The sequence below is a fragment of the Hippopotamus amphibius genome, chromosome 10 (genome assembly GCF_030028045.1).
Source record: "Hippopotamus amphibius kiboko isolate mHipAmp2 chromosome 10, mHipAmp2.hap2, whole genome shotgun sequence".
Taxonomy (NCBI): Eukaryota; Metazoa; Chordata; class Mammalia; order Artiodactyla; family Hippopotamidae; genus Hippopotamus; species Hippopotamus amphibius.
The window spans coordinates 52878429-52906361 of record NC_080195.1 but is presented as its reverse complement, the minus strand read 5'-3'; the positions used below and the strand labels follow the sequence as shown (position 1 = coordinate 52906361).

The following is a 27933-nucleotide window of genomic DNA, read 5'->3' as shown; positions in this document are numbered from 1 at the left end:
TGAGCCATATACTTAGAGCTGTTTTACAGATGCTGAAACCCCCACCAGGCGGAAGAAGTTACTTCCATGCTGCCCACAAGCACACAGACCCCACACCAGCTGCAACCAGGTTGACAATGTTGACTCCCAATCAGCTCACCACCAGTCGAGCTCAACCAATCAGAAGAATGTCCCTGAGTTGATCATACGCCCCACAACCCTCCTCCCTCCCCCTGTCTTTAAAACCTTTCCCTGAAAGCTTTCGGGGAGTTTGGGCCTCTTAAGCACCTCGCTTGGCGCCCTGCAATAAATGTTGACTTTCCTTCACCACAACCTGGTGTCAGCGGATTGGCTTTACAGCGTGTGGGCAAGTGGACCCAAGCTTGCTTTGGTAACAAAACAACAGTTAAAAAAAAAAAAAAAACAAGATGGAACACCCAAAGCTTTTTCATATTTTACTACAGAGGTACTTCTGATGTATTATTCGTTAATACGTAATTTGTAAATTGCTACTTCATATCCTACAGGTACAAAATCATTTTATAAAAATGTTCTAAAAACGCACAGATACAACATGTTCTCTGCTGGGCTGTTCCTGGAAGGCACATCTGGGCAGGTGACACCCACCACAGGGCAGCAGCTCAGCCCCCAAGGCTGCGGCCGCCTGACGCGGTCCTTCTGCCACCCCTTCAGTCCCAAGTTCACAGCATCTTGATTCTTCACCTTTCTCCCCTCTTCTTCGGCCTTCTTCTCACCTGGGACCCACCTCTTCACCGATGACCATGCAGGATAAATGAGTAACGGAAATACCTCTTCAACCCTCTCCCCCTTGGACGAGAACAATTCCGGTTCTCTGGGACATTCAGCCATCTTATTTCCCGTGGCCTTTTTTATCCCAGAAAATATGTATCACCTCAAACTTAAATAAATCTCCTTCAATCAAGAGTTCTCAAGTAGCCTTCACGGTATCTTTTGAGTGGTCCTTTTATGCTTAGTCCTTCAAGTATCTACATTACAATATTTAACCCTCACGATCAAAACTAAGAAAGCTGTCTTGTTACAACTGTTTTACGTTCCATATCACCAGGAGCTCTGCTAAGAAAATATAAAAGAGGCAGAATCAGCTCAATGATTGGCTGCAACAAGCTCTTAATGTGTACTACTAGGGGAAGTCTCTAGGCCAAAATGATTGCAATTCAATATTCAATTCCTCCAAATGTCACCGGAGGAGCCAGGGTCACGGGCCAGACCAGAAATCCACTGTGATGTTGACATATAAAGGATTGTAATCCACAGAGAGTAATTTATAATCACAACTGCTCAACCCATCGGTTCTCCAGACACGTGACACCTGATTTAAGAGCTTCATCCTAAAGATAAAAAGAACAAACGTGAATGATAAGAAGTTAACATCTATTTCCACCATTTCTGCCTTGTCACAAAGTTTGGCAAAAGCATCTTTGTAAATTACTGCACTTGCTGGGCTTCCTACTGCAAAAGAAGTTTATTTTCCCCATCTAAGGTAACAGAGAGCCATGTGTTCACACGGCAGACCCCATGTAAGACCCTGAGGACCAATGAGGAGAAGAGTCCTGCACGCAGTAAGCCCCCGGTCTACAGGACAGAAGGATGTACAATGATGCAGGCCATCCACTGCTGACTGGTCCTTGGATAAGCTTCAGTGGAATCCTCCAGCGTTGCTGGGAGAACTTTGTGTCTGCAGGCGGGGCGGGTACTCACAAGAGACCCACAGGAACCTCAAACAAAGTTGAACTGTATGCAGAGGGGGCTGAATGAAGGGGCACGTAACTTCATGAGGGACTGTGAGGGGTCACAGAGAAGAGAAATTTGACTGAGGCTTAAAACAGAAGAAATTCACAGCAGAGAAGGTGAGGGAAAGGACACCCAGGAAAAGAGACCACCCTGGGCAAGATGCAGAGACATGCCAAATAGCAGGGTGTGTTTGAAGAAGAGGAAGTAATTTCATGGCCAGGGCCCAGGGATGCAGGGAGAAGGCGGGTATTGAACTGAATTGGTCCCTCGGAGCTGAGCGGTGAAAAGCATGCATTTCAGTTGTAGTAACAATGTGGATGGAGACCAGAAGCATAAACTTGAGCTAAATAAAGTCAGAGAAAAATAATACAGTATGATTTCATTTATATACAATTGAAAAACATGCAGCACTAAACAAGCTTTTGTATAAGGATACAAACACATGGGAAAATCAGAAAACCAAGAAACCAGCAGAAATAATTTTAATTATCATCAAAACTCAGTGAAGCATTTCCTCGTGGGGTGGGGGGAGATATGGGAGAAGGGAGGGCCACACAGGTAAAGGGCATAAATTGGCTAGAGGACACGACCGGTGGTCATGGTATCAAAATTTCAGATTCTTCATTCAGTTTGTAAGTATTCTTTTGTATCTATTCACTAATTATTATTTGTTTAATTTAAAGAGAAAAATGCATACCTGTGGGCAAAGACTCAAAAGACACATGAAAAATAGAAATAGCTGCTTTGTGAAAGTGGTAGATTCTAACAAAAGGGCTAAAAGTCTTTTAATATTGTTTCAAAATGTAGACTCTAATAAAAAGGCTAAAAGCCCTTTGATACAGTTTCAAACATTAGGGGGGAAGAAAACAGAACAAAGAAATGTAGATTTTTCAGACACAGATTTTTCAGACATAGCCCCCAAAAGAATTGTTTTCTCTGCCAGGATTCCTTGGTGAAAGGGTTAATTCCTGGGGCAGAAGCACAAGATGAGCCTAGAACAGCTCCTCACACCAGAGCAAAGCAAAAAAAGCTCTCAAAACAACTGTCGTTATGTCAAAGGATTCAGGAGCCAGCTGGAAAATGGTAACATTTGCCAAAGACAATCTGAGCATGGAAAAGAATATGAACTGCATCCAGAAGGATGTAGGAAGCATCAGCTCATCGTTTTGAAATCATAAATCAATGCTGATCCTTTCCCTTTATCCTGCCTTTTCTATAAGAACGGTACCCCAGGGTACTCAGACAGAGGAAGAAGGCACATCATTCTTTGTAGAAGAATTCATCTAATAAATGCAGAAGGAATGACAGAATATCAGAATTCTGCAGTCCCTAACTGAATAATAAATTTAGGCAATGATCACCAAGGCTGCTAAAATAATTAGGTGCAGACTGATAGGGACCCTCACAATGACTGGATGAGGCTGACAACACATGAACCCACAGATCAACCCTGGCATCACCAAAACATGACCCGACATCATGTCCCCTTGTTGGGATACAAAAGGAGATACGTGGCACGATCGAGGAAGTGTTCTTGCCCCCAAATAGTACCGAGATCTGTTTAAGTCTCCAGATCGAAGACCCGTTTATAAGGAAATGGAGAGGCTCAAATTAAGTTATAGCACAGGGATGCGACTGGCAAAACCCACAAGGTAGGACGTTCCATCAGACAAATGACCTGGTTTGTTCAACAAGTAAATTACAAGGGAAGGGGGAACCTACAGATTAACAGTGATTTCAGAGAGATCACTCAAATGTAATGTGTGGACCTTGTCTAGAATCCTGATCTGAATAAACCAACTGTTTAAAAAAATTTTTTTAAGCATGTATGAGATAATCAGGGAAATCTGAACACTGACTGGACGTTTAATGACAACAAGGAAGTACCACTAATTTTATTTTAGCTATGATAATGGTATTGCGGTTCTTTTTTTAAGACTTCTTTTAAAGATACATACTGAAGTATTTACATATGAAATGCTGTGATATCTGATTTGCTTCTAAAGAATCCAGTGAGGGGAGGAGAAGAAAGTGGGAGAAAGAAGAGAAGCCATGAACTGATAACTGTTGAAAGTAGGTATGGGGTACGTATACATGAGAATTCAACACACCGTTCCCTCTGCTTTTGGGTCTGTTTGAAAATTACCTCTATAAAAAGTCTGGAAAAAAATCAACTGGCTTATCTGATCAAATTTGGTATAGAACTACTGACAGAAGAGACTACACAGGTAGTCTGCCAGGCAGGTCAATCCTCAATATGGGACTTACCGTTCTATATTCACCTCGTTGCCTTGGTCTCTCTTGTGGAAGATCATAGTATATTTACCCACTTCAGGCCGTGGCCGGGTTATTTTCATTCTATGAAGCTCAACCCTGGAAAAGTAACAGAGGTATTTAAAAAAAAATTCTATCCCAATTATCTACCACTAGGAACTTAAAAAAGAATCATTTGCAAAAAATTTACATATCTGTGCACATACATCTATCTTGATTATCTTGGTATTAAAAAGAACTTTCTTATGTTGGACCTCAGGCAATAGGTCCATTGCAGAACCACACATTTACTACTGAGGTACAAAGAAGATGTGTCAATTTACAGTTTGCTGTTTTCCAGAAACAGCTTAGAAAATACATTTTTTAAAAATCAAGTCTCTACAAAGATAATATATGCAAAACTATTTACTCAATAAATCTTACTATAGTCAGCTCAAAAAAAAAATCAAGTCCCTTAGGATCCCTAATTTACTTAGTTTTTCCTTCTTTGAACAGGGAAAGTAATGATTGTTAAAGGTCACAAACCTAGGTTCAAACCTAGACCTTGTCATTTACAACCTTGATAAGTCAGTTCATTATTCCCGGCCTGGGCTTCCTGAACCGTAACATGACAACGGTGTTACAGAGTTGGTCTGACAGGCTCAAATGAGACCTGTCCACATGGAACAGTCCTTGCAAACTGTCATGTACTATATAAGCGGAAAGAGGGTGGTGCCTGTTGCATAGATGACTAAATAAGTATTTAGTAAAGAAATTTCAACAAATGTTTATGCTCGAATCAATTGGTTTATCCATAGCATCAGTCAAGAACCACTCTGGAGGCCATGATGTTCTCATCAAATGAAAGCAAAACTTGAGGCTCCCCTTTACCTTGAAGCCGAGGAGCAACAGGAAAAAAGAGAGGGAAGATACGTCATCCGTGCAAAATTCTACTGACGGTCCCATCTGGGCAGTGAAATGGATCTGGGGAACGTGACGGACACGGCTGACTCCAAGCCCTTGCCATCCCTGCCCTGAAATCCAGCAGGCGCCCTCTGTCCACTTCACAAGCCACGGCCACCCAAGGCTGCTGATGGGCTGGGGCTCGAAGTGCCGCTCCTCATCCCTACGGCCATTCCTGTGCAGCCTTTGGTCAGGGAGACCTGTTTCCTCTTGCCAGAAACATCCCAGAGACTCTCAGCCTAGACATGGGAACGAGACCAGCCTGGAGCCCGGCTTCTCCGTGCTGAAGCAATGGAAAAGCAATGGAAAACTTCTGGCAGCCACACGTCTGTTAATTCAGAACTCCAGCTGAGAAATTTCCTTTCTAAGAGGCAACCACAGGAGGAAAGGGGGTCTCCTAACAGAAAGACCTTGTTGTTATAGGTCTGAAGATATTAGCCCCAGGCTCTTGAATAATTCCTTATCTCTGGGAGCCAGGGATACCATAACCATCTGGCCATGAAACCCAAGTTCAGGGAAGGGGGCTGAGAGAGGAGGCCAGGCATATCCCCTCTGAATCCACCAGAGCAGCAAAGAGTCCAAGAGAATCTGTGGGTCACGCCAGCAGCTCCGAGTCAGGCTCGGAAGTCAGCCCAGCAAGCTGCTCCCAACGACTGCAGGGCTGGCTCGTGTGTAAGGAGAGGACGTCTTGGCCTGCTTCGGGGCACGCAACTCCTCACAGGCTGCTGGCACTGCCTGCCCTGCACACTGGGAACTGCCAGGGATGCCTGCGGTCTGAGAGAAAGCAGAGGCTTAGAGCAGGTCTCTGGCCGCTTTCCTCACACTGCAGCCCTGCAGACGCTCTGGTCTGGGACTTTCCATTCACTGGTGAGACCCCATCTCCGTAGGTAATACCTCCTGACAAGTCCACAGGGACCTCCGTCAACACTCCTGGACCCCAGAGACCCACAGGCCAGGACGAGACCACCCTCCATCACTGCTGAACCGCCAGTGGCAAAGAGAAATTTGGGCTGCCTTGCTCACCCCCCACCCGCTGCCCCCCTTCAAGCCCAAGGCGGAGCCTCACGGCCTGCTGGCCTGGCATCTACAGGAGCCACACACAACCATGACCAGCAGAGCCCCGTGAAGGGGGCCCGTCTCTGTTGTTCACCTGAGTCTGAGGTCATCGTCTTCGCCTCCCCATCCCCAGTAGTTGTTAGAGAATCCATTCACCTTGAAGAACTGCTCTCGGCTTAGGGCAGTAACACCCCCAAAATATCCACTGTAACGTAACCTGGAGCGGGAGAGAGGAGAGAAACGGTCAGAACATTAGCACAAAGTCCTTTTGTTCTCCGCAGATGCTCCAGAAGTCTCGGCCTGTGGGGCGGGCATTCTAGGAACACCCTGAAGACCACGCACTTTCACCCATCCACTCCTGCTAGACGTCCACCTGCTCACGTTCCCGGCCTTCCTTGTCTGGCCTTCTGTCCTCTGTCTAGATGAGCTCTCGCAGCTGCTCACTAAGCAAGGTACCACCCACCTTTTAGAGTTAATGTTTGTGTGCCAAGGTCTACAGAGGTACCTGTAAATGTGCAGTCACATCAGACCTGGATGACAGGTGTCGTCTCGTGTGCCAATCCAAAGAACAGCTGTGGCTGCCAAGGGCACCGGGTTAAGAGGATTCTAAGGCTGCACCCAGATTCAGCACGAACGAGTGGTTTTTACTCTTACTTGTTTTTGCAGGGAGTGGGTGGAGAGCAGAAGACAGCTCCCGCGTGCACTTTGTATGCAAACCTCCACTTTCATGCACATAGCTCTCCATCTCAGAGTCTGTCTCCTGGAGAACCCAACACAACCTTAATAACCCTGAGGTTTCCAGCCTGGGGAACTAGGGAGATGACAGTGCCTCTCACAAAAACAGGGGACAGAAACCAATAATTAGGTTTTGAGAAGACGACAAACTACGGTTTGGATAAACTGAGTATGAGGTGCCCTTGGGGCTTTTGCCAGTGGGAGAAAGGATACTGGGTCCAAGTTCGATACAGAGGAGTGGCTACAGAGATAGCTTTGGAAATACGCTGTCAAGAGGTGGTATCTGAAAGCACAAAAGTAGGAAAAGCTGCCCCAAGACAACGTAATAAGGGAGAAGAGAAGAGTAAAAAGGGTGGAGCTAAGGGAATACCAGCAAGGCAATGGGGAAAGAAAAGAGGGCAAGACGTACTGGTCGGAACAGGGACGGACCTAGAGACTGTCATACAGAGCGAAGTGAGTCAGAAAGAGGGAAACAAATACCGTACATTACACATATGTGCGGAATACAGAAAAATGGTACAGATCAGCCGGTTTGCAAGGCAGAAACAGAGACACAGATGTGGAGAACAAACATATGGACGCCAAGTGGGGAAAGTGGGGGAGATGGGCGGGAATGAATTGGGAGATTGGGATTGCCATATATACATTACTAATAAGAAAAAAAAATCAAATTGTACACTTTAAATATATGCAGTTTATTGTATATCAATTGTATCTCAATAAAAGTTCTTAAAAAAAAGAAAAAAGAGGTACTGGTCAGAGAGCAGTTCCTACTCACTTAGGACTCGTGGATTATTGGTAGACAAATTAACAAGTCTGAGAAATGGCAGACAAATTAAGTCTGAGAAATAAAGACGTCCCTTGAATAGAACACTGTAACAATTCAGAAATGTAAATGAAAGCAGCTTAATAACTTGGATGTTACCAAATAAGAGGATGTGAATATATGGGGGATTTCTAACTTTAATTAATGTCAGTTCAAAGTATTCCAGGACCAATCAAATATTTCTGCTTTTCCAGATAAGAAAAAAAACAAAAGGAAAGATCAATAATCATCTAGGCGCATGCCCTCTAATAGGTGGAGACCCAAAAGTTAATTTGTAGCTCAGCTGTTTGTTTCCATGTTCTGAGTACAGATGGGGAGGACCCTGCTTAACCCATAATGGAAATAGATTTACTTATATACCCCCAATCCAAAATTCTGGAAAATAACAACCTAAAACAAACAAAAAGAATAAAGTGCTCAGAAGGCAGCCATTACTGACCAAGACATTGACTACAGTGACTTGCTGCCATAGTTACTGGACTCTGTTTGTCTGGGAAGGGATCCCTAAACTACCCGAAGACCAGAAGCTTCATCAGGACACTGAGTAGAACCACTGCCCAGGAAAAACCTGCCAAGCACCAAAAAGGAGGGACCCGGCACTGATGACTTAGTAGTGATGGATGAAGCAACTGCTAACCACTGTGTGCAGAGTAGCTGGCTAAACATTAGAATAAGGGGGCCCTGCCCTCACACGCAGTTGATAGTCCAACAAGAGAGGTGAACATTATCAGGGTTCTCAGGAAGGAGATGCCGCCCATCAGGGCAGGTGGGCCTGGGAGGACTCAGACAGCTAGAAAAATGGGGGACCTCCTGGTGATCAGAACTCCAGGAGGAAAAGCGGAGAGGGAGAAACGTGCAGGCTGTCTGAGTAGCACCTAGAGACCAGTTTAGCTGCAGTGGGAGGTGCAGAAGGAGACCAGTTGGACAGAAAGGTTAAAGAATTATCAGTTTCTCAGTTGCCTCTTAGGTGCCAAATATCTACATATTTATTGACGTTCGCTTCTGGTTTTTCTTCTTATCTGGAAAAGCATAAATATGTGATTGGCCCTGAAACAGTTTTATTTATTTTTAAAGGACTGTGAGGCCCAAGAGTGGGGAAAACGCAATCATAAAATAACAGTGGAGTCCTTGTAGAAAGCAGGAGTGTACCAAAGGAATTCTTGGCAGTAAACTCCCCCAGGCCAGAACAGATCTTTATCACTGACCCATAATCACTGGAAAACAAGATTTATTTCTGCCTTCATCAGAGTCTGAGATAGTTGAGACAAGCTACTTTAACCTCTTCCCTCTGCATGTGTGTAAAGTGAAAACATGTCTTGCACTTCTCTTCACACTTATGGGGCAGTTGTGACAACAAGGATCTGTGATTTAAGCTGAGCGTGGGGACGCACAGTTATCAGCACCTGCGCGCGGGGACGCACAGTTATCAGCAGGGGGCAGACACTTAGCCACTGCAACTGCGCCTGTCAACAACTAGAGGGATTTTGCCCAAGAAGTAAGGGGGATGAAGACAGCTCCAACCTTGCCTATGCAAGCCTGCCCCAAACCACAGAAGATGAGGCAGTTTACATGATACATACAGTAAAGTAGAAAAATATAAATGACAAACCAGGACCGGAGGAAAACTTCAATCAGGTAGAAGATTACAACAGGAAATATGTTAGAACTCGGATCTGTAAATAAGATTCTTTTCAGCTTCTAAAATAACGTCATGGATTTGGCTCTGAGCTTCTTGCATCCAGATCAAAAGAGGAGACATTCAATCACCTGGTTTACATTAGGAAAGCTTCCTTGAGTTAGTTACTCAAGGAAGACAAAGGCTTCCTGATATCTAGTTATAAAAGAAATGTTCGGCCAGTTACAATAGCAAGTTAAAACAGCAAGATTTGTACAGTGGCTGTTTTTCAGAGTGGGTGGCATCTGATAAAACCCATGATCATCACACCAAAGTTTTACTCAAGATTGGTTCCCAGCAGGAATGCCCAAAAACTCATTTTCTTACAGTCCAGCTTAATGCAAAGATAAAACCTAGAATCCCAACAAAAGGCCTGTCCTTAAAACAATCTTGTGTATCCATACTCTCAAAAACAAACAAACAAACAATCCTGTGTGACTGTAATTTCTCACCACAGATGTTTAAAAAGACTAGGCAATGGGAAGTTATCATCCATGTCAAGGGTCTGAAGTACAGGTATTCTGTGTTGTAAAGAGTGACATCTTAATACCAATAAGTGAGCAGATGGTTAACACGCTTCCAAAAATGCCAAGGTACCCAGACACGATAGGCTGCTTTCTTCAATGCAGAGGTGGCTCAGAGACCAGAAAGCAAAACCTCCAGATAACGATCAAGTTTTCCAAAAGAAAAAAATCCCGGGATTCTCTTCCAGACCCTTCCCCTGCCCTCTGGCCCCTCTGCCCCTGGAGCATGGAGACAGATGTGGACATCCGCTCCTCATCTTGCCCCCTCCTGCCTTGCTCCACCCCATCACCCCATACACCCAGCGGCACCAAGCTTTCTCCTGTCATCCTCCAGCTGTAACCAAGTCTCAGCGGCACCCCCGTTCCTTCCAGAGGAACTCCAAACTCCTTACCAGACTGAACAAGGCCTGCCTGATCTGGCCCCTGCCTACCCTCATCTGTCCTCCCTCCACCATCCCGGACATTCATTCTCCAGCACTGATGAACTACCCGCCTTTCCTCCAGACCTGTGCCATGTTCTACCTCGCTTCCACATCTTGGAACTCTGCTGGGAAGCTTGCACTGATTCCACAAGATGAAGGTGCCAAGTTTCCTGGACCCCAGCTTTAAACCCTTCCCTAGGCGCTTCCTAAAGACAGTGTGCTCTCACCCGCTGTGGCTTATTCTAGGTGTTTGTTTATATCCCACACATTACATAGGGACTGGGTTGAAAGTCTGTACCTGAGGCAAAAATCACCTGTAGTCAGCGTATTCTTGGAAATCTCTTATCAAACAGTCCAAAGGGAGAAACCTACACAACAAGAGCAGCATGGAAACCAAGACCAAGGGAGGCATCAAGACATTCACGGCTGGCATCTCACACTCACTTCCCAGAGTAGACACTGGTGGAATCTCCCACATTATTTTATAGTTCTGTAGTTCTCTCCATCCCTCTGCCTCACCCTCCGTACTCTCTCCCTCATTTGCAAGTGCTTCTAGCTGAATTTGCAGAAGTGAAGTGCAAAGCGGACACAGCTCCACTGTAGCTGCCTATCTCCCCACACCAGCACACACCAGGGAGCACTGTGAGGGCAGGCACTCTGCCTTATTCAGGTCAGTCTCATGGCCCCCAGCACAGTAAGCATCCCAGATGTGAGCACACATGAAGGGCCGGGCTTAGGGGAAAGCGACAGGTAAGTGTGCACACTTAAAAGTAAACATACAGCTTCACTTGTGGAGAACTTCCTTGGTCACTATTTCCCTTCAGTTGTTCTCAAATAGGAACTGGTACAAAACCAGCTTGAAAAGCAGCCATGCTGGGACTTCCCTGGTGGCGCAGTGGTTAAGACTTCACCTGCCAGTGCAGGGGACACGGGTTCGATCCCTGCTCCAGGAAGATCCCACATGCTGTGGAGCAACTAAGCCCGTGCACCACAACTATTGAGCCTGCACTCTAGAGCCCGTGAGCCACAACTATTGAGCCTGTGTGCCGCAGCTACAGAAGTCTGCACACCTAGAGCCCGTGCTCCATGACAAGAGAAGCCACTGCAATGAGGAGCCCACACACTTCAATGAAGAGTAGCTGCACTTCGCCACAACTAGGGAAAGCATGTGTGTAGCAGCGAAGACCCAATGCAGCCAATATAAATACATAAATTTATAAAGAAAGCAAAGCAGCCATGCCTCTCTGGGGAGTGGGGGTAGGAGGGAATGAAAGCAGAAATGATGGTGCCTAACTCTTCCCACAGTGGCTTCCAGAGAAAGGACCTCATCCTGGGTGTCCTGGCTCCTGAGCAGACCACGTGATGGATATGCCCCTTCGGACTCGGGAAAGATGCAGCAGTATGGAAAGAGACATCACAGTCTCACAGAAGAGGCCTAAAAGCTGACCTGGAGGCACACTCCTGTTGCCTCCTGGAGGCGGAAGTCAGGGATAGACAGACAAGTACTTGAGTTCTACTCAGTGTGGGAGCGCTTGTGAAAGTTCCACCAGGTGGGCCTCGCAGGTGAGGCTGGGACCATTTGCAATGATTGGATTATTTTCCCCTCCTGTTGTCTCCCTTTTCAACTTTGTGATCCTCTGCTAAGGCTGTTGTAGGGTTTTTTCCTAATAAGAAAAAAAATCTACTGTCTCTAATGCCTGTTGTGAACTTTCAGTGATCTATCAGGGACCATTCTTCCTATTTCTCATTTTCTGCACACACTCTGGACATGACGTCTGCGCAGCCTTGAGGACGAGAGGCCAGGCTTCCTGACCTAAGGCAGCCGGGGGCTGAGTGCCTCACCTGTACCCAGTGCTGTTCCTCCCAACCACCAGATGCCTGGGCTGATCCTCACACTTGTAAAGGTTCAAATCGTTCTCAGGCACCAGGTCCACATCATGGAATATGAAGCAGTCCCAACGTTCATCCTTGAGAGCTTCTAGGTAGCCCACATTCAGGAGTTTGGCGCGATTAAACTTTTTACTTCCAGCCTGTAGACAGAGAAATTCAAACTTGAAAAGCCCGAGACAAGATTTCACACTGTTCCCCTCTTCAGTTCACATGCAGGAGCTGGTATGATTCTTGCTAATGCACAAGAGTATACATATGACATGAAAAGCTAACACAGTAGATGCAATAACAACAACAGGCCCTTTGTGTTCTTCCTTACGCTTCATACATACTTATATTCCATAAGTAAAAACACCTGGAAACGAAGAGTTGTTTAATGGGTTTAGAGTTTCAGTTTTGCATGATGAAAGATTCGTTGAGATTAGTGGCACAATAATGTACATATATTTAACACTACTGAACTGTACAATAAAAATGGTTAAGGGGCTTCCTAGCTGGTGCAGTGGTTAAGAATCCTCCTGCCAATGCAGGGGACATGGGTTTGATCCCTGGTCCAGGAAGATCCCACATGCCGCAGAGCAACTAAGCCCATGAGCCACAACTACTGAGCCTGCGCTTTAGAGTCCGTGAGCCACAACTATTGAGCCCATGTGCTGCAACTACTGAAGCCCAAGCGCCTAGAGCGCGTGCTCCACAACCAGAGAAGCCACGGCAATGAGGCCGCGCACCACAACGAAGAGTAGCCCCCACTCACCGCAACTAAAGAAAGCCCACGCACAGCAAAAAAAAAAAAAAAAAAAAAAAAAAAGGCCCAACACAGCCAATAAAATTAATTAATTAATTAATTAATTTTTAAAAATGATTAAGATGGTAAATTTTGTTATGTGTATTTTACAACAATTTTTTTTAAAAAACAGTTTTAAAATATGAATAAAGGTAACCCCCAAATTTTTTAAACATATCTTTATTCCATGTAAAAACTACAAAAACTTCTTACATACAAGTAATGCCAAGTAGTATTACTGCTTCACTGTTCAACTCTCAGCTAATCCCACCTTACACCATGTAACAAATTTACACCAAGCTCCCCAAAAATATAGCTTGCCTGGAAGGATCCAGAAATCCTGACCTATAAACAGAGAAGGCTGCTGCTAATATTCCTAAGCTACTTAAAATCTCGTGGAATCAATGTAAGAGAATCCTGTTTTAACAGTTAATGGCAGACGCAAATCCTCACAGTGGCCTTACAGAGGGGATTCGTTACTGGGTAAGAAAGGAACACAAAGAAACCAGTGATATAATCAAAGCGACAGTATGAAAAATCTTTTTACAGTAGTCATTTTTTCATGGTTACTTGGATCAAATTCCTTAAGAATAAATTCCAGCTCAATAAATGGTTTATCCTAACAAAAGCACAGGCAGGTCTCAAAACTCACCACAGTACTTTTCTGCAAAGAATAACAAAAAGCAGACATATTTTTCTTTTCATTAAAATATTATATACTGGGGGTTGCTGTCCTTAGTAAGAACTCTGAATGACTTAACAATGTTAAAAACAAAAATAATGACAAACCAATATAATTAAATTTTGTTTCAAAACCTCACAAAGTAGGCACAGACGGAATATATATATGCACATTGATTTTTAAGAGCCTCTTATTATAAAGTAGACATTGTAGAACAGCTTCCTCCGATCTGTCCAAAGTTTTCCTAAAACAAACGTTACCAGTTATAACCAACATTAGCCACGCAGTTAAAGATTTTCCTCGTAAGGATTTGAGGGGGAATTATTTGGATGGCCCAGGACAATTCTGAAAAGACAGCCATGGATATTTAAACTGATGTCTTATTTTTTTTTCCAATAAATGTTAATACCAAATAGAAGCATCTCAAATCACCCACTCCACTTAGAGCTAAACTCTTCAAAAGCAACCTACACTTATACTTACTGTGTTCCTACTAAATCTCGCTTCTGAGAGCCAAATAAGTGAATCAAAAAAGTAAACTAAACATAACGTTTTCTGTAATAGATAGTGGCAAAGTGAAAGGCAGACAGGTGGAGAGAGTCACAGAATTCCACGGCGATCAACACACAGTAATCTGTCAGTTCCTCTGTCTAGCTCCCCATCAAATAGCCAGGCTCAATAATAAAAGTACAATTCCAACATCTCATCATGTAGTGTACGGCAAATGGAGAAGGCAATGTAAGGTCAATCCCAAGGGAATATCTTTGGACGGTCATCAGCTAACACGGAGGGGCTCACAAAAGAAAACAGGCTTCCTCCAGAGGTTCACTTAAGAGCCAGTAAAATTTCCCAGCACTTACCCCATTCACTGTTCCACCCTCTGGGGCAGGAAGTTCCTTTACTCCTTCCAAGGATACATGAGATAAGAGACCTCGCCTCTGATGATAGTCTGATGCCCTTTTAACCCAAGACAGACGAAGCGCCTCACAGAGAGGAGGGTCTGGAGGGCAGAGGCCTTGTCCACCCCCACGCTCACCTGGTGGATGACGTAGATGCCATACTCCAGCTGCTGCCTCTGCAGGAAGGGGTGAAGGTGTTCTAGCAGGTACAGCAGGTGCTTCTCTCTGTGCCGGTGAGGGATGAGGATGGCAGCCCGCTGCAAAGCCCTGCACTCCTCAGGGCGATGCCGGCCTCTGTGCACCTTGGGGTTTTCTGCCTGTACTTCCTCCAGAGTGAGGTCTGGTTTGAAAAAGAGCTTGTTCTCGCCTTCTACAACAAAAACAGGACACAGGAACTAACAGGAACAGGCTCATCAAGTGTCGATAGGCTCCCAGGAGCTAGTACACGTCACACACGTTGAATGCTGCCTGGCACACAGTGAGCGCTATTTTAAAGCTTCATTTGGTCACGAACTATAACCACAGAATCTATGACTCAGGTTAATGGCTGCAAAAACAAGCAAATGACATATATGAACATTCCCCTGTGGCTGGGTAACCAGTCCTGGCTCTATGACTCATCCGGAACTAGGAAATACATTCTGTTCCAACGACCCTGGTGAAGAGCAGAGGTCAGGGGGAGACTGAGTAACTGCACATTTGCTCCAACCTCTTTTCCGTCTCAAAATTGCAAAGGGCAAAACTAGGAAGCCTCACCCATGGAAAGAATGAATCAATCGATTAATCAATCCATCCCACTTTTTTTGTTGTCATTAAAAAAAAAAATTCCAAAGGAGGGTGAAATCTCTTAAAAATCAAGAGCATTCCATGGAACCAAGTTCACGGACCCCCTTATCCCTAAGGTCCTTCCCTAAGCTCTTGAGAGCTATTCTAACTCCCTGAAGGTAAAGCAGCAAGAGGAAATAGAAACTAGCCTCCCTCCCTAGCTCAGTGGTAACAGGTATGTGCAGCTCCCCAAGAAACCTCCCATTGTTCCATACGGCAGAATCCCCAGGGGGGTATGAGTGTGGATGCAGCCTGACTGGATGAAACCCAAGACCATCCATGGTAACCAATCTCATGGGAGGCTTTAAAGATAAGGCTGAAGCCACTGACCCTCCTCCCAGGCCTGAATGAACAGGGCATACTGACTGGTAGGAGAGGAGGTAGAGCCCTGGTTAGGGAACAGAGCCACGCTTTTTAAAACTCCACATATACCCATCAGGCTATAAAAATCCCAAGATGCTTGAAAGCCACGCTATCTTCTTCTGAGCAAAGCAGTCACCCACCTTTCCTATGTATGTCACTGTTCCTCGCTCCATGTGACCATCCCCTACCCTGGCCAGGGCTGCTTAGACCAGGCTCTAGTGTCCGCGTCGTGGCTGAAAGACTGCCCAGCGGCACCAAGAGCAAATAACTGCTTCCGGCCACCTAGAGAAGATAACTGGCCTACAAGAGCCTTTCCAGAAGGGTCTGCACATAAGACACAGAGTCAGCAGGCAGTAACCCCTAAAAACACACAGTAAGAAAAGGAGTTATAGGAAAGGCAAGCTACCAGAGCTGCTGGGAGATGACGGGGTGGCTGTTGAGATGTTTGCCTGTAGCCCGTTCATAAACCCCATCATCTGAGCGAACCCGACCATGTCTCTGCTCCTGGCCCTGGAAAGAGCCCCATGCAACAGGTCTGATGTAAACCAGTCCCCTTGCTCACGTCATAGCTTTTCACGTGTCCACCCTTCAGGTACCCGCTTCCACTCACTCTAGCAGTCTCCCTTACCGCCCCCGTGATATTTTCTCAAGTTTTGTTCCTCCTTGGGTCATTACTGGTCCATCTGAATTCCTCACTACTTATGTGGCCCTCTGGATCCATACTCAGTATTATGTCATTGCCCATCTGTTTTCATGAACGCACTTGTTGCTTAAGTACGTCGAGAGGGTTTTGAACAAGGGGGATGATAGTCAGACCTGCATTTCAATAACTCATTTCCCTATCTCAACTTGTGTAATCTGTAAGCAGGATAATTTCCCTTGAACCAGCAGGTATAAGGTTGTGGCTTTTCCATGACTGAGTAAAGAGAAGCAGCATGCCAGTATGAGCACAGTAAAAGTCTGAGATGCAGTCGGGGAAAAGGGTCTGCCTGTTTTGTGCAACTAAGAGCAAGAAGCCTCTGAAGAGCCCTAGACAGCCCCACAGAGAGCTAATTAAGTGTATGCAGAGAGCCACCTCTGCAGGACCAGGGAGGAGCTCTGGACTTCACAGCGCTGGAAAGCAGCACCCTGCCTTCATCCTGCCTGCTTGCTGTCTCCTGGGGGAGAAGGGCAAACGTGCGAACAGCACACTGACCAGTATCACAACAGGAGCAAAGGCAGGCACACAGGGAGCCGAAGATGAACTCGGGGGCACTCCCTGAAACCGTTCTGGGAGAGAAGTGATCTAAACTAGATTTTTGACGACTAAACAGGAATCTGCTAGACACACATGGGTTGAGGAAAGGCATTCTGGAAAGACACTCTGAGGATTATCTGAAGCACTATAAGCCCTTCGCTGTTCTGGAGAATCAGAGGTCTGATAGAGCCTTTGTGGGTTACACAGAATATCACGGTGGAGTTTTTCCTCTCTAACTAATGTGCTCCCTAAGACCAACTTCCTGTTCATTTAAATCGAAAGGCAAGATGTCAAAGGAGAAACAAAACATACAACATATCTAAGAAATACACACAGAAATAAACTCAGACAACACTGAAGACGGACTATCCTGTCCCCTGACTCCGTACAGTGGGCCAAGGGGAGGCTAACATCTGTCATATCTATGACACGAGTGGAAGCTTGGATGTGCTGGCATTTCTCTGCCCTTGCTCTGCGGATGCCAGGAGAATGTGTCCAGGTTAGCCCGCTGGTCCCAGGAGGATGAGAAACACGTGCGGCAGAGCCACCGGCCTAGGTCAACCGACCCCCAGCTCAACACATGTGCCTCCTGACATGCCTGCTGAGACCTCTGCGGCTGGGTGATCAGATTGGGGATGTTCACATAATAAACGTTAGCAGCATGAGTACAGCTCACAAACACAACACTGAACAAGAGACGCCAGGCACGAAAGAGTACTTAGTGTATGTTTCCAATTACGTACAGTTCAAAAACGGGCAAAACCTAATGATGGTGTTATGAACTTGGAGTGAGGGCAGTGACTGAAAGAGGCATGGGGGCTTTGGGGTTCTGGGAAGATTCCATTCCTTCATTTACATACTGGTTCTACAGGTATGTTCATTTTGTGAGACGTAAGTGAGCTGTACACTCCTGATTTTTGTACCTTTCTGTACATTTGTTACATTTAAATAAAAAGCATAGGCAAAAAAGAAAAAATACTTACTGAGGTGTGGAGACACCAAAGGGCAGTTGTCAAGGTTTTCTTTTCTCACAGATGCTTCATCCGTCACAGTTCCTTTCTTCCCCAAAACTACATCCTTGTTCAAACTAGCCAAGAGATCCTTTGCCTTAGGAATCTCTTGAAGAGCACCCACGAAGTAGTTACTGGTGGCCCACCCAACCACCATCAGGAATAAGGTAAAAACCAGCAGTAATCGGAATTTGTAGGAAAGGTGGAAAGTCACGTTGAAGCTCATATCTTTTATGATGTGAGCAGCAGGTATCTCTCAGCCTCACTGCAGGCAGGAAACTTCAAGTTCAGCTTTTCCAATCTGATTGCAAACTTGATGACAACTGACAGTGCAACGCCCGCTTCTGCTTGGTAGTTCTGCTCCAACAATCCCTAAAAGGCAATCACAAAGACATGCTGTTTCGGATGGAAATTCTATCCTGAAATTACTCCCATCAGCACAAACTGAAAACCTATCCCCAACTGATCTTGACTAACAGTAATGGGAGTTCTCCAAAGAGGGTTTAGAGACCAGAAAACCACAGATTTTGGAGGTAGAAGGTTCCAACCATCTGTATGTCACAGGAGTTCTCTCTAGGTTATCACCCCAGCTGTCATTCACCCCAGAAGAAAAGCAATTTCCAGGTGCTGCACGGGTGGAGAAAGCAAAGCAGAGATGCTCAATGCCTCCTCAGCTCTGAGCTGGCACAACCCCAAATTCAACCCTAATGGTTCTCTTCCTGAGTTACCCCTTCCTGGCACAGCTTTAAGAGAAGGCGAACTCTTGTTCTAGGACATATTTTGACCCAAAGAGAAAATAAGGTAAAAGACAAAATCTCTTCTCCCCTGTAAGAGTTGGAAAAACATGTTCCTCAAAACAGAGGATGAAAACGCAGGGATTTTTCAGTTATAAATGTTATAGTCCCAATGAGGCATTGGCACAGGGTACATCCCAACAGGTAGGGGAGAGGACAATGAACACAGAAGAATGCCAACACAGGCGGCCAACACTCTGTAAGAATAACAGAACTACGGCACGGTGTTTAAGTGGGCTTTGAGTCTAGACAGAAACTATGAAACCTTGAGCCCGTCACGTCGCTGAGCCTTGGTCTCCTTACCTGTAAAATGGGGACAAAACTGTACCTTCCTAGAGAGGTTACTGAGAGACTGGATGACCTGTACATTAATATATCAAGCGTTAGCCCGCCTCCTGATGCACGGTAAGCACCCACTAAGTGGTGATCGCCACTGTTGTGATTGTTATATTATTCTACTTTCCATTAAGTGACTCTCGACCAGGGATGACCTATAGCAGACACGCTGGCGGCTGCCAGAACCACCACTCTACTGTGCTGTGTTTCTGTCAGTTGACGCGTTGCCCGTCTGATTTCATACTTCAGTTGCACATAGTGGGATAGTAAGGATGCACCGCTCAGAGGTGGCTATGCTCTCAGTTACTGACAAAAATCCAGTTTCTGAGGCCACACAGCTGAGGGCCCTCCCTGGACCTCGGTAAATGCACTAAGACTGCTTGGCGAGGCCCCACATCCTCTCTGCATTACCAAAATCATGTGTCTCCTCAAATTCTAAACATGTTATCAGAAGAGTTCGGGAGATGCTAAAGCCAGGACATATAATCTCCACAGCAAACGGGTCCTCAATTAAATGAACAGAATGGAGACCAAAATATACTGTGCCAAAATAACACAAAAACACGTATGATTAAATCTTAAGTAACAAAAAGAAAAACAGAAAATAAACTCTGTGCGTATGACTACCACTAAAATTATAGCATTAAGAAAACTCTAGAAAGAAATACAACCAAAAGCTCGCAATAATTCTATTAGGAGTATGGGATTAGCCAGGGGTGCTTTTTACCCTTTTCTTTCATTTTTGTAAAAGCATGACACACTTTTGTCCCTTTGTAACGAAAACAAAGTTGATTTTTTAAATGCGACGTGGGGATGTGGTAATTTACTGTGAAAAACAAAACAAACAAACACAAAAAACACCCTTAGCAACTCTCAAGATAGCCTCATACTTACTACAGGGTAGTATTCCAAAATTTTAGCTCTAGATGAGCTTGAGGGAAACCTAGAAAACATTTCTCTCTAGACAGCATGTTATAAACAGAGGGTAGGTTCCTAGATCAAACGACAAAAGAGAAGATTTGACACACGAAGCAGTTAAACAGTATGGCCTGTGTTTAGGGCCATGTGAAGATATCACAAGTAAACACTGAAGGCAGTAATAACTAACTAGAAGATTAACTGCTAATAAGAAGAGTGGTTCATTTGTACATTTACTCTGTGCCACGCACTGAGGCTAAACCCCTTGTATTAACTTACTTAACTCTCATCTCAACTTTGTGCGGTAAGAATCATTAGTCTCCTCATTTTATAGAGGAGAAAATGAAGGTTTAGAGATGATGGAACTTGCCTGAGCCTACACAACTAGTAAGTGGTGGAGCTGAGGTCTGAGCCCCCCATGCTCAGCTCCAAAGCCTGGGCTTCTGCCACATCCTTCACATGGACTTTTCAATCTCTTTCTGCCCCTTGGTGCCTGGGTGTGCCCAGCACAAACCCCTGAAACATGCGGTCTTCTACCTCTCTCCTCTGTCCCTTTCCTTGGGACTGTCTTCTTCTCTCCAGGTAACAGTAAGTCTGCAGGTTTCTAGAGCCAGACTACCTCTTGTAGACTTAATTGCAGGAGGCTTAAATGCTAGGATTGGCAATAGTTTTTTGATAAAATCTCAATCTTGGAAATTTCAGACAGGGAACATTGCTTTTCTAAGAGCTGCTTATAGAGGAATAGTCTTTCGAGGGAGATCTGCCTCACCTGCTTATCAGCTAAGTGATAGGAGGCAAACACTCTCGCCACGCTTTTGTTTTCCCAGCTATAAAACGATTTTTAAAAATCAACTTATCTTACAACAGTACTGTAACAATTTAATAAGGTAATGCACTGAACACACCCCGTACCTTCCCAAGAACACAATAAATACCTGTTAACTTTGATTGCCAAGGTGACACATGCTCAAATTTTATCAGAATGCTAACCAAGATAACGTCATCTCTGGACTTCCATACTGAAATACATATTGAATAATTTATTTCCTATTTCTCTGTCATTTCCTGTTTTTCTTTCAATGAGTATATACTACTTTAATAATTTTAAAAAAAAATGATTTTTTAAAGAAAGTTCTTTTTAGGGCAGGAAACATCACTCCTGGTTGGTGTTTGGGAAAATCTCATCAGATTGGACTTATTTGTAAAAACATTTAAATAAATGAGACACCCTGAATTCTCCCTGAAAAGAGTTTTCTCTTTCAATCAAGGCTCTCTTAAAGTGACAGGGGAATCATGGTTATAGAGAACAAATTCAGGTAATGCGAAAGAAGTTATTTTAGGGCAAGACTCACCACCCTTTTCCTTTCTAGGTCTGCCCTAGAGTTAGTTCAAAATGATGATGTTGTCATAATTTTGTTTTTCTTCCTCTCAATCCAACCAGTCTTTTCTGAGCACCTGCTATTTTCAGGCAAAGTGCTAGGCACCAAGGGAATTAAGGTATAGTCCTTGCACTCAGTTTATTTCAGTCCTTCCTTAGATTTTAGCGTCTGCAATTTGTTTTCATATATGCCAGCCCCAACTCTGAAAATGGGGGAAATAGTTGAAATAAGATTGGCAAAATATTGAAAAGTATTACTGAGCAAGGTGATAGGTACCTGATTATTCATTTTCTTTTTCACCCTACTTTTTTGTTTGCTTGAAATTTTCCATTAAAAAAAAAAATCTAGCATGGAAGACAAGTTATAACAAAGGGTAAATCAGCATGAATGCTAAATATTCTCATTCTCAGAGAATCTCTACATGCACACATTTTACACCACCACAGGAGGTCAGGGGAGGACACCAGGTGTCACTCCATAAATATTCACTAAGCACTTATGTATCAGGGAGAAAGGATGTGGTCTTCATTCAGCGGCCAAGAGAACTAAAATCAGCATTCCAATGTCTCTAAATCCATCTGGTGAATCCTGCAGACACAGAATGTCTCAGTGGGCAAGATGTGGCTCCAAGCACATGGTCCTACTCCCTTGGGCCTCTCTGGGTAGCACCAATGGAAAGGCAGATATTTTGCTACTCCTTTTACTCCTGCAGAGTTCCTGAGCACTGACTATTTGCAAACCGTTGTCCTACCCTCTGTGGACCTCTAGGATTCATTCTCCCAATTACAGCTTCTGTACCTGGCTTCTAAGTGATCACTGCCCAGACCCTAAAGAAGCAATGGTTCTGGGGCTTCCTAGGTGGCACAGTGGTTAAGAATCCGCCTACCAATGCAGGGGACACAGGTTCAATCCCTGCTCCAGAAGATCCCACGTGCCGCGGAGCAACTAAGCCCGTGTACCACAACTATTGAGCCTGCACTCTAGAGCCCGTGAGCCACAACTATTGAGCCCATGTGCTGAAACTACTCAAGCCCACACACCTAGAGCCTGTACTCCACAACCAGAGAAACCACCACAATGAGGAGCCCACACCACAACGAAGAGTAGCCCCTGCACTCCACAACTTGAGAAAGCCCGTGAGCAGCAACAAAGACCCAACACAGCCAATAAATAACTTAAAAAAAAAAAAAAAAAAAAGCAGCAGCAGCAGCAGCAATGGTTCTGTGAAAATTAATAAAGGGAAACCTCCCTGAAGTGGAATTGGGAGGCCAGAAGGGGAGATACAGATCACATCAATACAGACCCCAACAGGAAGAGAACTACCTTGCATCTTTGGCAGGAAGTGACAGGACTCTACTACCACCAGCAGGAGGAAGAAGCTTTTCTCTTTGCCTGGCAACACCTTAGCCAATGACAGACTGTCACAACTCAACCAGTGAAAAGCTACTGCATTTCAAACTTTCAGCTTCCTCCAATGGACTTTCTGTTTACAACAGTGCCTCCTGATTTCCCCTTCTCCTCTATAAAAGCATTTCCTTTCCTTTGCCCTTACTGGACTTGCATGTGGTTTGCCATAGTTGCATGTCCCAAATTGCAATTCTTTGCTGCTCCGCAACAAGAGAAACCACTGCAATGAGAAGCCTGCGCACTGCAAAGAAGAGCAGCCCCCACTTGCCACCAGTAGAGAAAGCCTGCACAGCAGCAACAAAGACCCAACGCAGCCAAAAATAAATTAATTAATTAATTAATTAAAATGTTAAAAAAAACTAATCAGTACTTTTCTACAAAATAACTTCATTCTACAAAATAACTAATTGGCACTCTTCAAAAATAATGAAGAACCAAGGCAAAACTGAAGAACTAGCTCAGACTTCAGGAGACTAAGGAGAAATAACTAAGTGCAAGGTAGGAGCCTCAATAGCCAATGGAAACAGAAAAAAATCCACTGGCAGGAAAGCTGATGAAATTCAAATAAAGTCTATAGTTGAGTTGATAGGATTGATAACTGATCAATGGTTATGTAAGGGGCTAATATTAGAGGAAGTTGAGTGAATTCTCTGTACAATATCTGCCACTTTTCTCTAAGTCTAAAATTAATTACAATGAAAAGTTAAAATAAAAAGTTGAAGCCTGTGTATAATCCAGGTCAACACACAGCAGTAAAATTAACTTAATTCTCAAAGAGAATCACTGTTTGTTGTATTCCTAGTGCCTCAAACTGACCTGACAGATAGTAGGTGCTAAATTTGGTAAATAATGGGTGACTTTCTAGTCTAGGATATACTAGCTGAAATATATAAGGACACAATAATTCCAGGCTACTACTAAAATAAATGTGACATGGTATAAATGGAGAAAAAATAAAGACTAATAAAGGAGAAAACTTAACTAGTGTAAAATTCCATTTGGGGAAGATTTTTAAAATTGAAAAAGGCTCACCCCCCATGCTAGCTCCCTCCAGTCTACTAACACCAACGCCCTTCTAAGGACAGAGGGCCCCATCTCTAATAAATGGCACTTTCTCTCAGTCATGCCCACCACCGTTTGCTCCTCTGCCATTGAGTTTTCAAAAGCAGTACTTCTCTGTTCCGACTCTGGGAGGAGATGCTGTTTCACCTGCCACTTCCTCCGTGAGCACAGCAGAGCAGTGTCCCTGCCTCTGGGGAAGAGTTTCCCAGTGCTCCTGTATGACCTATGTTACAACAAGGGTTGGCATGAAACACTCAGGAAACACGAAATCAGTTTAATCAGCAAAGGACTGAAATCGTTTTATTTAGTCTATGTCATGCGGCATGAACGAATTCGGAAGTATTTCCAATGGGGGATTTTAATGGAGGTCCGCTGTGTACGTATGCATCATTACCAGCTATCCCAGAGAAGCCTGTAGCGGGGTCAGCTGAAGTTCCCTTTCTGCAGTTATGAGAGGCACGTCAGTGAGAGGGCTTGAGAAGGTCTGAGGTAATGGAAAAAACAAGGGCTTTGCAGTCACGAAGAGCTGAGTTCAAACCTGGTTACCAGATGCATGAAATGGCTTTGGGCAAGTGAACTAAATTTGAGTCTGTTTTGCCATTTATTTAAAAAACATTTTTCAAAGTGTGGTTCCCAGAGTGCCTATATCAAATGCAGAGGGAAGTATGTTAGAATTGCAGATTCCGGGGCCGTACTCCAGAGCTAATGGGTCAGAAGAGCTGGGCCTGGGACTCAGGACAATGAATTTTTAACAAGCTCCCCAGTTGATTCTCATATGCGTTAAAGTTTGAGAACCACTGAAATAAGAGATTGGAACTGTAATGCAAAAGATCCTTCAGAGACGTTCATTTTCCTTCTGGGGAGGAAAAGCAGTAAGAAGATATGTGAAAAGGAGATTTTTAAAGTGCATTTGAATAGCTTTCAACCCCATCATTTGGAAACTTATTCTAAGAAATAATCAGAGAGGTAGACCACAATATTCAAACCAACATTACTAAAATAACCCAAAATTCAAAAGAATCAAATGTTAACAACAGGGAACTGAGTTAACTAATTACAATACCTACATGTGATGGAACACATGCTTTCCTTAAAATGGTGCTTAAAAAACTACATGGGAAAGTACTCATGATAGCTAAGTGGAAAAATATATATATATATATATGTAAATGTACATAGAATACAATCTAAATTATGCTATACATGTGTGATGTGCATGCCTTTTATGTATAAAAAGCCAGAAAGAATCACTGGTGGTTGTCTCTTAATTACAGATTAGAGGCATTTTATTTCTTCTCAATCTTCCATTTGCTAAAATAGGGTTTTTTTTTTATGATCAGAAACAATGTTGCTTTTTCTGATAAAATGACTATATAGTTTTCCTTTAAAGTATGTTAATATTTAGAGACAACACAATAGACAGGGGTTATAGTTTACCTAAGTTCAGGAGCAATTCATTCACATAACCTTTAAGGAAACCTGCTCTAAAGAGGTCTCAACAAGCTCAAATCTTAAAGAAAAACCTCAGAGGCTGTTAATAATTTTCCATGCCAGAGAATTCTGTGGTCTCTGTTTGAAATTCCTATTCCTAGGCTCCACACCGAGAGATTTTTCTTTCCAAGGCCTGAGGTGGGGTCAGGTAACCAATATTTTCCATAGGAACCTAGGTAGGTTTGAGCAAACCATTGTTCATTGGTGGCTTTTAAAAAAGAGAACACCACCACTGACTTGCTTTGAATGTTTCCACTTTGAATTAAAGATCTTCAAAGAAATGGTTAGTTCTCAAGTCTTGCATGCATCTCTGGAAAAAACACACATTATTATTAGCTCAGTTTAAAGTAGATACCAAATACTTATCCTATCAAGTGGCACATAAAATATACTAAGAGAATTGGTTTTATTGCCCCCTCCAAGACTGTGTAGTCATACAGTTCAGTACTTCTCTTTAACAGATCAGATATTTTTATATATCTGTTAAAGATATAAAAATGCACACTGAAGGGAAGCAAAATATGCCACACCAAAACACACCACTTTGGCATACTGATTATTTTGAATTAAAGTTACTTAAGAAACAGGCAGTGCAAGGACACGTTCATCCTCTTTTCTCCCCGTGAAAGCAGGAAGTAAGTCTCCCATGTCAAAGGTACCTTTTCTATACCAGGAGTGCAACAGGATCAGGCATCATTATTATCAGAAATAAGAATTCAAGGTGGAGAGTGCTGTATAACAAACCTTAATACTTCCTTATTAATTTACTACCCCAAGCCCAAACTTCCTTGTCTTGCCAATTTTTCACATAAGTACTGTTTCTTTATCTAAAAGATGTACATGCTGCCTGCTCTGGTTATTCTTTGAGCCTCATATTTTGGGGGGATCCCAATGGTATGAAATTAAATTTGTTTTTCTCCTGTTACTGTGTTTTACACCAATTCAATTTCATTATTAGACCAGCCAAAGAACCTAGAAGGGGCAAGAGGAAGTTTTTCTCCCCTACTAACACAAACAGGCAGATGAAAATTTTGCAATTTCATGCAGTTTACAGGCCAACCCTGCTCTAGAAGATAAAACTCGAAAAAGATAAACTATGGTCCTGTTAAGTATTATCTCCTCCTCCAGAGACACATGCCAGACCTCCGGCCCACCTGCCCAGCCCAGGTGCCTAGGATAGCCCTCCGCCCCTCTTTTTAAGTCCACTTTTTCAGCCTGGCCCCTGAATCTTATTCATCTCTATCCAAGATTCCTTGACTTTCTTGCATCCTCAAATGTTATTTTCCTTTCTCAACAGAAATTTAGAAATTAAACAAACAAACCACCCTCAACCCTCAAATTTCTGTCTTATTTCTGGTCCGTTTTATCACCAAATGACTGGGGAGGTCTCCCTGTGCCCCGGCCGTCTCCACATCCTCGTCCCCACTCCTGAACACTGTGCCACCCGGCACACGCCCACCCTGCTGAAAACCGCTCTCCTGAAGCAACCCACCCAAAGGCCTTTTCTCGGTCCCAATACTCATGGACTTTTCCGTTTTCTTCAAACCTAGAGTTAGCCCTTATCTAATGGAAGACTGAACACCAACAGATACGGACCGACAGACACTCAGAGCCAGACTAAGGGCAGGTATCCGAGGTACTTTAAAATCCAATCGACCCTCACCAACTCCTCGGCCCCTTCAGGTCCCAGGCTGGGATCAGCAGGTGGGTTTCCCAGGAGAAACGCTGGGGAAAGAGAGTTCCAAGGAGGAAGGGACTTCTTCACGCTGATGCTCCCGGCAGGGAGAGAGGTGCTGGTGGCGACCCCAGAACCGCGACGCGGGGCCTCAGGGGATGACCCCTGCATTCCTACCTGGAATTCAGCATCTCGCCTGGCCATCCCTCGGGCAGCGGAGGGGGCGCCGCGGTGCCGCCCGCACCTGAGCCAGGGCCTCCTGCCGGGCTCGGCCTCCGCGGGCCCCCTGCCCGGCCCCGCCGCCCGGGCGGGGGCAGCACGGCCCTCCGAGGCCCGGCACGCGGGCGCCCAGCCCCGGCGCGGGGGACAGACCCGGCCGGCTGCCCGGCGATGCCCGCACGGCGCCCGCCGCCCTCCGCGCGGAACTGCGCGTCCCGGGCGCCGGCGGAGCGGAGGCCCCACAAACTCACCCCAGACACGGCCGCAGCGAGCACCGCCCGGAGAAAGGGAAGGCGGTGAGAAGCGGCCGCGGGGACCGCCCCCGCCGCCCGGGAGGAGGCTCCAGAGCGCCGGCTCCGCCCCCCGCCCGTCCCCGGAGTCGCTGCCGCCAGGCCCCGGGGCGGGTCTGCGTGGTCCTCCGCCCGGCCTGACGGATTCCCCATCCATCCCTACCCCACCCCCCGCCCCGCCACCCTCCCCGGGCGATGGAAGGAGCACCTGGAGGGGAAAGGACAGCTTGTCCTTTGGGCGATCTTAATAAAGCCTTGTGCCAATGCTGCGCTAGGGTCTGGGCGCTTCCCAAACTCCATCCTCGACAATACTCACAAAGCTTTGGGAAGGAGATGGGAACTTTCCCATTTTTAAGGCGTAGGAAACTGAGGCTTTAGAAGTGAATGAATTTACCTTACATCACCCTGACAGGTTTCAGAATGTACCAAATTAACTGACTTTCCCATTTCACAGGACTATTGAGAA

The 27933-nt window shown here is 44.8% G+C and overlaps 1 protein-coding gene across 6 annotated transcripts; it reads right to left on the bottom strand.

Moving 5' to 3' along the window:
* Positions 1-421: 421 nt before the first annotated feature.
* Positions 422-27468, bottom strand: B4GALT4 (beta-1,4-galactosyltransferase 4). 6 transcript variants are annotated; one of them, XM_057697928.1, is made up of 7 exons: positions 27429-27468; positions 17870-18268; positions 14599-14831; positions 12049-12236; positions 6119-6241; positions 4021-4125; positions 422-1349 (listed from the first exon to the last, which is right to left on the bottom strand). In XM_057697928.1, the coding sequence occupies exons 2-7, from the start codon at positions 18120-18122 to the stop codon at positions 1217-1219; spliced, it is 1035 nt and encodes a 344-aa protein (XP_057553911.1). In that variant the 5' UTR covers positions 18123-18268; positions 27429-27468; the 3' UTR covers positions 422-1216. The 6 variants fall into 6 exon arrangements, 3 of the variants coding, with proteins under 3 accessions (XP_057553911.1, XP_057553909.1, XP_057553912.1); XM_057697926.1 differs by lacking the exon at positions 27429-27468 and adding an exon at positions 27136-27415; XM_057697929.1 differs by lacking the exon at positions 27429-27468 and adding an exon at positions 27136-27415 and having other exon boundaries at positions 14599-14828.
* Between the last annotated feature and the right edge of the window lie 465 nt (positions 27469-27933).

Coding starts and splice junctions, on each gene's coding strand:
- B4GALT4 (XM_057697928.1), bottom strand. CDS start 18,122: ATGAGCTTCAACGTGACTTTCCACCTTTCCTACAAATTCCGATTACTG. Junction 6,242..12,048: donor AGGAACAGCACTGGGTACAG/GTGAGGCACTCA, acceptor CTCCCGCTCCAG/GTTACGTTACAGTGGATATT. Junction 4,126..6,118: donor GACGATGACCTCAGACTCAG/GTGAACAACAGA, acceptor TTACTTTTCCAG/GGTTGAGCTTCATAGAATGA.